Source organism: Manis pentadactyla, chromosome 7, assembly GCF_030020395.1.
Source record: "Manis pentadactyla isolate mManPen7 chromosome 7, mManPen7.hap1, whole genome shotgun sequence".
In the NCBI taxonomy this organism is placed as follows: domain Eukaryota; kingdom Metazoa; phylum Chordata; class Mammalia; order Pholidota; family Manidae; genus Manis; species Manis pentadactyla.
Window position 1 is genome coordinate 147,247,864 of NC_080025.1, and position 10,217 is coordinate 147,258,080.

The 10,217-nt window shown below is 63.1% G+C and overlaps 1 protein-coding gene across 1 annotated transcript; it reads right to left on the bottom strand.

The window, feature by feature from the left end:
- Window positions 1-453: 453 nt before the first annotated feature.
- SHH (sonic hedgehog signaling molecule) lies at window positions 454-9,736 on the bottom strand. Its single transcript, XM_036899667.2, has 3 exons — window positions 9,007-9,736; window positions 3,882-4,143; window positions 454-1,261 (listed from the first exon to the last, which is right to left on the bottom strand). Exons 1-3 carry the CDS (start codon window positions 9,304-9,306, stop codon window positions 456-458), a joined length of 1,368 nt encoding a protein of 455 aa, XP_036755562.2. The 5' UTR covers window positions 9,307-9,736; the 3' UTR covers window positions 454-455.
- Window positions 9,737-10,217: the final 481 nt, after the last annotated feature.

Consider the following 10,217-nt stretch of genomic DNA (forward strand, 5'->3'; position numbering starts at 1 on the left):
GAGGGACACGTAGAAAAATAGACTCTGAGCAGGTCGTTTGGCCTCACAAAATAATCTTTCCTCTGTGAGTACAGTTCACATGATAATAAATTATCCAAGAAACAAACTATTTAAGGCTCTTGAAGGTCCGGTTCATATTATTTAAAACATCTATTCATACCAAACAAATAAATAGCCAGGAGAGGTGAAAAAATAACCAAAATAAAACAATAACAACAAAAAAACCTCAAAAATATATATATAAACTAAACACAACGACAGAACTTCCCGGGGTCTTTGTTTCCTTATAGTCTACTTTGGACTCTCCTACTTTATTATCATTATTAATAATTATTATTATAATTGGAAGTCTCATTCCGTGCGCTTTTTCCGCGTGTCTTCTGCTGACTCTCGCTGTGGCCCCGCCCCGCCCCCCCCCGCGCCCGCCCCGGCCCCCCGGCCCCCGCCCCCGGCCTTCAGCTGGACTTGACCGCCATGCCGAGCGGGTGCAAGGCCTCGCTGTCCAAGAGCCAGGTGCCTATTTCGTAGAGCAGCTGCGAGTACCAGTGGACGCCCGCGATGCCCGGCGCGTCGGCCGCACCTGGCGCGGGCGGGGGGACGCAGCCCCCGCCCCCGCCGTCGCCGTCCCCGCCGCGGTGCGTGCGCGCGGGCGCCAGAGCGGCCAGCAGCGCGTGCGCCAGGCGGAAGGGCGCGAAGGCCCAGTGTGCCCAGCCGTGCTCCTCGATGACCGCGTAGCACGACGCCAGCACCCGGTTGATGAGGATGGTGCCCTGCGCCGTGAGTGGCGCGTACGCGCCCGTGGCCTCCTCGCGCAGCGTCACGCTGTGCACGGCGGCCGGCAGGAGCCGGCGGTCCCCGCCGCGCTCGGCCACCACGTACACGCGCTGGCCCGGGCGCACGCGACTGGCAAAGAGCGCCCGGCGCCCCGGCGCGCCCCCCGGCGGCGGCCCCGCGTCCGAAGGCGCCTCGGGCTCCGCGGCGGCCGAGTCGTTGTGCGGCGCGACGAAGAGCAGGTGCGCGGCGGTGAGCAGCAGGCGCTCGCGTGGCTCCCGCGTCTCGATCACGTAGAAGACCTTCTTGGCGCCGTCGTCGCGGTCCAGGAAGGTGAGGAAGTCGCTGTAGAGGAGCCGGCCCTGGTCGTCGGCCGCCAGCACGCGGTCCCCGGGGCTCAGGTCCTTCACCAGCTTGGTGCCGCCGTGCTCCAGGTGCACCGTGGCCGAGCCCGGGAAGCAGCCGCCGGATTTGGCTGCCACCGAGTTCTCTGCGGGGGAGGAGAAGGGAGAGAAGAGGGAACACAGGTGGTGAGTCCGAGAGGGAGGCACGTGCAGCGAGAGGAAGCACGCTCCGCCTCCCGCGCTTCCAGCCCCGGGATGCGCGCCGCTCGGGGGAGAGAGTCCAGGCTGGTCCAGCGCCTGGACCTCCCTCCCGCAGCCCCACCGCCTCGGTGACAGAATTCAGATGCAGACACATTCCTCAACGGCTGTCTTAGGCTTGGACTGGCTGTGACAAAACTTGGCTCGCGTCTCTGGGGGGAGGCCTGTTGCACTACCTGCCTTCCGCCTGCCCCCCTCCCCCCAGTTCAGCACACACCCAACCTCGCCACGAATTCAGAGGGTATTTGCTCTCCACTTGGATTCCTCAGGAGCCTCCTTGAGCTCGCCCCGAGCTGGGGCGCACCCTCCTTCCCTACCGTCCCCCGTGCGGGGTGGGGCGCCTCTGTGCGCTCCGCACCCTTGCCCGCTCTGCTCCGGGGCTGCGCGGCGGGGATTCCCGGGCCGCCGGCCCCCAGCGCCCTGCGGGCGGCCGCGGTGCGGGCCTGCTGGGGGGAAGGGACGCGGGGAGTGGAAAACAGCTGTAGGAGTTGAAGCGAGTGGACAAACATTCCAGAGAATTGGCCGAGGTGTGAAAATCCGGGGCCTGTGTGGATTTTCTAATTAAAATCCAATAAAGGGCCCAGCGTTGTCATTGTGATCTCTGCAATAACCGGGAGACACTCCTGGCAGCGGGGACACGGCCGTCGCCTCCCCTTTCTCGCTCGCTCCGGCCGGCTTTCGCGCCGCCCCCTCCCTGTTTGCTCAGGTGCACCCCCCTCCCCGCGTTTCACACGCGGGCTCTCCGCCGCGGGCCTCACAAGCACTGTTTGCACAGCCAGGCCCCTCTTCCAAGCACTCGAGATGTGTATTTGCATTTTAAATGGCGGGGCTGCTCCGAGCGCTGGAAGGGCCGCGTTCTCAAGGCCCCTTGACTGCCCGCTTCCCGAGCCCTCCGTCGCTCTCTGAGGCTCACTGTCCGAGGACAATGACGGAGCCGGGGCGGAGCGCAGGGGGCCGGCGAGCGGGGGCGGGGAGGGCCCAGTCTGCTTTGCATTCCAATCTCCAGGATCATGCTTTTTGCAAATAGAGATCGCGAGAAAGAATCTTCCTGCTGGAATTACAGAGGGTTTTTAATCTTCTCATCGGTTTCTCCGGCATGAAGTGCAGGCCTGGCAGTTGGAGGCCCGCCGTCGCCCCCCGGAATGCGACCCGGGGAGCAGGCGAGCCCGAGTCGTCGAGTCGCACGACCCAGCTTGACACGCACCGCACCGCGCCCGGGCCCTGTGCGCGGAATGCCAATGAGCGGCTCGGCGCTAGCGGCCTCCTTGGCGAGATCCTGGGCGGGATTACCGCTGCTCATTTGCGAGGGGACCTCTAGGGGCCCCCACCAGGGGGACCCCGCGAACAGGGCGGCTCGGGAGGGGCCTGGGCAGCGCCGAGTCCGGGGCCGCCTGGCTTCCCCTCTGCGGCTGGGCGCCCAGCCCTCCCCCAGCTCTCCTTCGTCACCCTTTCAATTTGTTGTGACAAGAAGCCACTATTTTCCTTACCTACGAAGTGCGTCTTGACACTTTAAAAGTGTTTTTCTACTAACACATGCTCTTAAAATACAGTTTAGGAGACAAACAGGCAAAACTGGGAGGCGGGGCGGGGAAGGCGCAGTTCCACCGAAATTCACTGTGAACCGTTGTGCTAAATGCGACAGCTTATGCTGAGATGGAGGGGACCTGCACGAATAGTCCCCAGGTCGGGTTATTTGCTGGGAGGGGTGCTCTCCCTGCGCGGCTGTTCCTCGCTGGCAACAGCATGTGGCGTTGCAGGCCCGGGGAATCCGCCTGCGCGGAGGTGGCTGCAGCTGCCCCGGTGCTCCCGGCCTGCCGCGGCGCAGCGCAGCCCAGCTGGCTCCTAATCAGGACGGATGCTTCTGGGCTTGCGGCCTCCAGATGTTGGAAGTGGTAACTACTGGGTTTATTACCTCCCACCAGGCCTCTCCCCACAGGCTTAGCGAGTGAGTGAAGTTAGTTCAGAGTCCGCAGGCGCTCGGTGGGGAGGAGAGAGGACCCGGGGCTCACACGCCGCCCAGAGCCTCCCGGGCGGGGCGGCGGGAGTGAACGGGGAATGGCTGATCTTTCAGCCCCAGCTGAGAGATGGATCTAGGCCAGACCTGGCCGGCGGAGGAGGCTGTAGACTCCAATGTCTCCCCCCGCCCGCAGTTGGGGGCTCCGGAAATAGGGCAGGGCAAGGCTCCGGAAGCCACATGCCCTCTGCCCCTGGTCCTGGAGAGCCTAGGGCCTGTGTGGCCGCACGGGCAGGGCCAGTTACTGGTTGGAGGTGGGGAACAAGCTTCCCGGGTATGTTCCCGCAAGAGAAACACCAGTGAGTCTTCACCCAGTTCTCCCCTCCCGTTCCGCCCCTCCTACCTGCTCAGCCCCACTCCCCCGTTTTCTCTTTCCTTGCAATCAGACCACGGGGCCCACGGGTAACACCTTGTGCGCAGGCAGACCTGGAGCTGCTGTGGGGGGCTTTGCAGGCTTGGGGTGGGGCGGGAGAAGGCCGGGCCCACTGCCTTACCTGCTTTCACAGAGCAGTGGATATGCGCCTTGGACTCGTAGTAGACCCAGTCAAAGCCGGCCTCCACGGCCAGGCGTGCCAGCATGCCGTACTTGCTGCGGTCGCGGTCTGACGTGGTGATGTCCACTGCACGGCCCTCATAGTGCAACGACTCCTCTGAGTGGTGGCCGTCCTCGTCCCAGCCTTCCGTCACCCGCAGCTTCACACCTGGCCACTGGTTCATCACTGAGATGGCCAAGGCATTCAACTTGTCCTTGCACCTCTGCAGAGAGAAGGGGGACCCCACACAAGGCCTTAGCATCTGGCCTGCCACCCATCCCCTGCGTGGGTGCCCTGCCCAGTCCATGAGGACAGACTGCGGGGAGTGCGGGACAAGGCCTGCGATGGGGCCGGGCTCCGAAGAGATGGCGCTGGGGTGGGGCGGTGGCATCTGCAGGAGGAGCACTTCTCTTGGAGATGAGCTGAGGGCCTGTCTCCAAATTCAGAAAGAGCAGAGCCCCGTCCATGGCCCGAGAAGCAGGTGAAATTTCTTTGAAACAAGTCAACTGCGTGTTTTCAGACAAAGCCTGCTGAAGCCACGGGGGCACAGCCATGCCTGCTCCTTCCCCATGATGCCCCGCGCTTCCCCGCTCCCTTTCTGTGGCCCATTTCCCTGCCCTGGTGCCAGGCTCCACCCTCCCTCCCGCCCCCCACCGGCCCGACTTCCTCACCCAGAGGCCGGAGAGAGGCCCAGGGTGCAGCTTTGCCGAAGTACAGGAACCGCACAGTATCCTTAAAGAACTATAAGACCGGTTATCTCGGGCCCCTCCCTCCTCCTGTGCCTATCTGAGGTGTGAATTGGGCCGAGGCGGAGGGAGGTGGGAAGCTGATAGCAGCGCTCAAGGAGCGGGAGGGGCCGGAGGGGAAAGGCGACCAGGGGAGTTATGATTTTCGCTCAGGGCTGGGGCCCGACGGCAAACATTCTTTATCTGGACAGCCACATTCCTTTTCCCGTGGAACTCTTTTCTCCTGACTTTTCTGTGGTCTGATTGTGTCTCTTGTTTTCGTTAACCTGTTCCCTTCCCCCCTTCTTGTTTTCTTGGCCCTGGTGCAGAATGGTGTCCTGCAAGTTTGAAGAGCAAACTTAAGAGGTGGCAGGAGGGGGTGGGTGTGAGGGGGGAGGGTGGGGAGCCAGAAGGCCTGAGGCCCACGGCCCTTTGCCTTGGGCGTCTTCCCCTCAGAAAAGCCTTGGGGTCCCCTCCACACAAGGAAGCTCCATGTAGGAGAAAAGACACATGGAATAGGAGATGCCAACCGGGGTGAAGTGGAACGCGGGGTTGTGAGTCCCCCCACGCATAAGTCCAGGGTCACATTCAGATAAAGAGGCAACAAGGAGCAGCCGCATCGAGTGTGCGCGTGTGTGTACGTCTGTGTGTTGGTACAACCATGGCCTGGGCCTTCCTACTGCTGCTGGTGGGTGTGGGATTTACAAGAGGGGAGATGGTGACCCAGTCATGATGGGGTGCCTCTCTCGGGGGCAGACCCCAAGGGGGACAGGAAGGGCCAGGGTGACCTCTGCACAGGGAAGGAAGGATTGACTCCAGCTGGGTGGGTGTTCGGCTGGGGAACCTGGTGACAGTGATAGAAAGAGGACCCCCTCAAGGGCCCTAATAATAGCGTGGGGGACCCTTTTCTGAAAGAGCGGCAAGGACAGCCCTTTCCAGGAGGACCGCTGCCCGCAGTGTTCAGGGATGCGATACATTGCGCATCAGGAAGAGTCCTGGGCACTGGGCGGCGATGAAAACCAGCAATACGCCTCTGGATGTAAACATGCAACAACTCGGGGGCCAGAGAGCTGGGGCGGCCCTAGGAACAGGTTGGCGCTTGCAGGTTTCTATGCCTACCAGTTTTCTTAAAAAAAAAAAATTCGGAAGGGCAGAGTTTGAGTGAGGTCATCTTGAGGACTGGACGCGTTTTACATGAAAATCAATCAGTAAACCGGGGTCAGTGTGGAGCTGGCTGGAGGCCGGCTGCGCAGGCGCACACCGCGACGCGCACACGCACACACCCGCACCCCAGCCCCACCAGCCGGCTCCCTCCTCCTGGGCCAGGCGGGGCTCTCCGCAGCTCCCGGCGCGGCTGGCGGGGGCGCCTACCGCCCCCCAGCGCCCTGAGCTGCACCACTCGGGCAGGAGGGAAGGGCCGCAGGCGAGGAGCTCCGGGCCAAGCAAGGCCCGAGGCGGCGCCGTTCGCCGCGCGCCCTCCCCAGCCCGCCCGGGGGGCGCGCGCGGCCTCGGCCGGTGCCTGCAGGACGCTCTGCGCCCCGGCGGGTGTGGGCTGGCTATCAATTCACTGGGTCGTGTGCCGCGAGTCAAGCCCGACTCTGCGCAGCCACCGTGAAGCCCGGCGGGGTTGCCGGGCTGGGCTTTGTGTCGGCCGAGGCCAAGTTGGTCCCCACGCCTGAGCCTCCGCCAACTCCCAGGTCTGCGCAGCCGCTCCGCGCTCAGAAGCCCCAGCAGGGGCTGTCACTACTAGCGGCCACCGTGCTGCCCAGTGCGGGGTGTGTGTGCCCCAACCTTAAGGAGACCCCCAGGGCCCCTCCACTTTGGCACACCAGATAACCCTCCCATCAAAACGCGAAAACCCTCCTCAAACCCACCCCGCCACGCACGCAGCAAGCCACTCAGCGTGGCGTCCCAGGCTGGTGCCCACTGCGCCCTCAGGCGCGGCCCCTGGCCTCCTGCCCTCTCTGAGCCCTGCCTCCGCACCCGCCTGGCACCCGCGGCCTGCGGGGAGAGCGCGTCTGTCTGCGCTTCCCCCTCCGAGTTAATATTAACCAGGAGCTCATGCGTTCCTGAACTGCCCTGAAAGTTCCACTGGGGACGGTCTCGCCATGGTTGAGGGACTCGGGCGGCAGTCACGTTAGAGAGACAGAGGCACGCGGAGACGCGGAGGGTCGGCTGGGCCCGGGAGGAGGGACGCGCCCCGGGAGCAGAGCTCGGGCGACTTCAAAACGAGGGGCCTGGCGGCGAGCGGGTTCCCAGGAGCTCAGGCTCCCCCGGCCTGGGAGCGCCCCCCCCACCCCGCCTCACCCCTGCACCGGCCTGCCTGCCCCTCACCGCCAGGCCCCCACCCCTCTCTTCTCGGGGCCGGGAGAGGACAGGCCCGAAAGGACGCGCAGCGGCGCCTCCCCTCCCCAGCCATTCAGGTTTCTAGGGGACATTTGTGGGGTGCGCGACACAATCTCGGCCCGGCTCTCCCCTCCCCACCCCACCCCCACGCTGGCTGCCCCTCCCCCGTCCTTTTGTGTGGGGAACGGGAATAGCCACTGCCCAAGGAAAAGAAGTATTTGTTTTCGTTTCGTTCGTCTGAGGGAAGTTGACAGAAGGTCAGAAGTTCAAACGCTGCCAGCACACGCGGCGGCGAGAGTGGCCGGCGCGGGCCGTTGGGCCGTGGGTCCCCGCGGGGTGCTCGGGCGGGGGCGCCCGGGCCCGAGAGGCGGGGTGGGCGGCGGGCCTGTGCTGCGCCCCAGCCCCGGCCAGGCCCCGCCCGCGCCCCCGGCAGGCTGCCGTCGGAGCAGGGCTCGGCCCCGGCCCAGCCGCGCTCGGGCGCGCACGGGAGCCCTGGCGGCGGCACGTAGCCCCGGAGTCCGGGGCGCAGCGATGCGCCGCCCGGCGCGCGGCTGCAGCTGGGCAAAGGGGTGGCGAGGTCCCGGCCCCTCTCCGGGCCGTCCCCCCGCGGACGGGCGCACGCTGAGCCTTCGGTAGGCGTCCGGGGGACCCTGGGAAGGCCTGGGGTGTGAGCGAGGCGGGGGCGCGGAGCACCGGCCCCGGCCTGAGCGGTGAGCTGGGGCTTGCGCTGCTCGGGGCACAGGCGCGCGCGTCCTCAGTTGCGGGGCAGATTTCAGATGGTCGGGCGCCCAGGAGCGCAAGTGAGGGTAAGGACCCCGCGCTCCGCTCCCTCTCCTGCCCCCGCCGTCAGCTCTAGCCGGCTGCCCCGGCTGCCCCTCTCTTCCATCGGCCACAGCAAGACCGGAATTGGGCTGAGAAGCGCCGCGGCCCGAGGCGGCCCCTCTTCCCCTCCCACCCCACCCACCCTCTCTGCACTTGCACCCCACCAGCGCCGCTCAGTCCTCTGCGGCGCGCTCCTAGCCCGAAAGGTAGGACTTGAATATTTTAGTAGGGCAATAAAGAGGATGTTGACCTATATTTGCCAGGAAATCCATTTCTAGCTTCAGTTATCGTGCATGGAGTTTCTGAAAGTCTACCACTGGCGGGGAGACGGGCAGCCAGGAGCCTCAAGCCGGGGTGGAGAGGGAGGGGGCAGCCTGCTTTGCTTTGTGTTGGTACTCCTCTCCAGCCCCCTCCCGCTAATACTGAGCCCTCCTAATTCCTGTGCCAGCAGGTTGAACGGGAGAGTGATGCAATGCCAGTAAGTTCTAAGTCCCTCCCCTCAAGTACCGCGGGCTCCGGAGAATGGAGGCGCATCCTTAAAGAAGTATCAGTGCATCCACACCGATGGGCACAGTGCCCACCGCGCACTGGCCTCGGAGCTATGTGACACGGCCAGTGACCAGCCCAGAAGCCAGGGGAGCCCCTGCCTTTAGCCAGAACAGCGTCCTGGTGTTCCCACAGAGGGTCTTTGGTGGGAGGCAGAGGGCTGGGGGTACCAGTGGGAAGGAGAAGCCCAGAGAAGAGGATGTGTAAGCTCTGAAGTCTGGTGCTCACGGCTGTACTTGTTCAGGGACCTGGAAGCCACTTTACGGTTATGGGGGAACTTATGCCCCCTTTCTCCATTTCTATTCCCAATTTGGAAGGGGCAGACACCCCCAAAGTGGTCTCCCCAAGTTACAAACCAGAGCTGAGGCAGGGTGGGAAGGCCATCCCAGCAGGACCAACCCAATCAGGGCCATCCTCAGACCACGTCTACCATCCTCACCCACCCCCACCCCAAACTTCTCCAGCTGGACCCTTCACCTCCATTCTCCAGGAAGAGGAAGGGATGGCAGGCAGGCAGGTGGGTGGGGACGCGGAGGTGAAGTCGCCTTTCTGTCTGCCCAGAGAGCAAACAGACTGAACGTGGGGCTGCTCGGTCACACAGAACCCCCCGAAAGCCACACGTTCCACGCCCGGCGCTGGGTTTCTACCTGAGTCATCAGCCGGTCTGCTCCGGTGTTTTCTTCATCCTTAAATATGATGTCAGGGTTGTAATTGGGGGTGAGCTCCTTGAATCTCTCCGAGTTCCTTGAGATCTTCCCCTCGTATCTTCCACTGGCCCCCAGGGTCTTCTCGGCCACGTTGGGGATGAACTGCTTGTAGGCTAAAGGGGTCAGCTTTTTGGGGTGCCGCCTCTTCCCAAATCCCCTGCCGGGTCCGCAGGCCAGCCCCGAGCACATCAGCAGCGAGGAGACGAGCGCCAGCAGCAGACATCTCGCCAACAGCAGCATCTCGTCCGTGCAGCCCGGTGGCTTCAGAGCCGTTCCTGCGCGGGCGTGCGTGGCGGGCGTGCGAGCGTGAGCCTCTGCGCCCTCTCGCTGGCTCCGGCCCGCTGCGGGCGCCCTCTGGCTCCGCGGGCTCCTTCTCTTCCTATATCACCTTGCCCGCCGCTGCTGCGGGGGACTGGCCGGCAATCCCCACCCAGACGGGGGCCGGCTCGGCAGGCTGCTGGGCGCTGATAACGGAACACATCGGAGTTGGGGCCCGAGACAGCAATCAAAAGACAAAAAGAGTCTGATTTTCAATGGTAGCAAGCCTGGAGAGCTTGTGAGACAGGCTGTCCTCGGTGCTATATTATAGCTGGCAGGGGCGTATCTGATTGGCCGAACCAGCGCAAGCTTGTCTTCTGATGTTTAACCCTAAAAAAGACTAAATTTTTTTTTCCTGCTTCTGCTGTTGCTTTATTTTCACCTGAAGGCTTTGAGTTAAAAAAAAAAAAAATCTTTACGAAGACAAAGGTGGGCGGGAGGGCGGCGGCGCGCTCCTAGGCCAGCATCAGTCACCCCGGCTTTGTGCGCGGCCCTGTGCCCCCCCCTTTACTTTCTCCGGAATGGTAGGTGCTTCAGTTAAAACCAACTTAAGTTTTTAAAGGATAGTGTAGAACCCCTCCCCACTCCCCAGCTTTGATCGTCCAGCGAATAGGCCCTCAAATGTCTGAGACGCAGAGCTGCCCAGGTTTCCTTAAATGTTTTCTCAGAGACTTTAGCACGCAGGCCAGGGTCTCCCTGCATTTTAAAGACAGAGGTCTGTGCCTCCTCCTGAATAGTGAATGTCCTTGGGGACAGTGATCCTGTCTGACCGCAACTTAAAGCGTGGCTGTTTGAAGTGCTTTAAGCACTTGGAAAAACATGAAAATATGGCT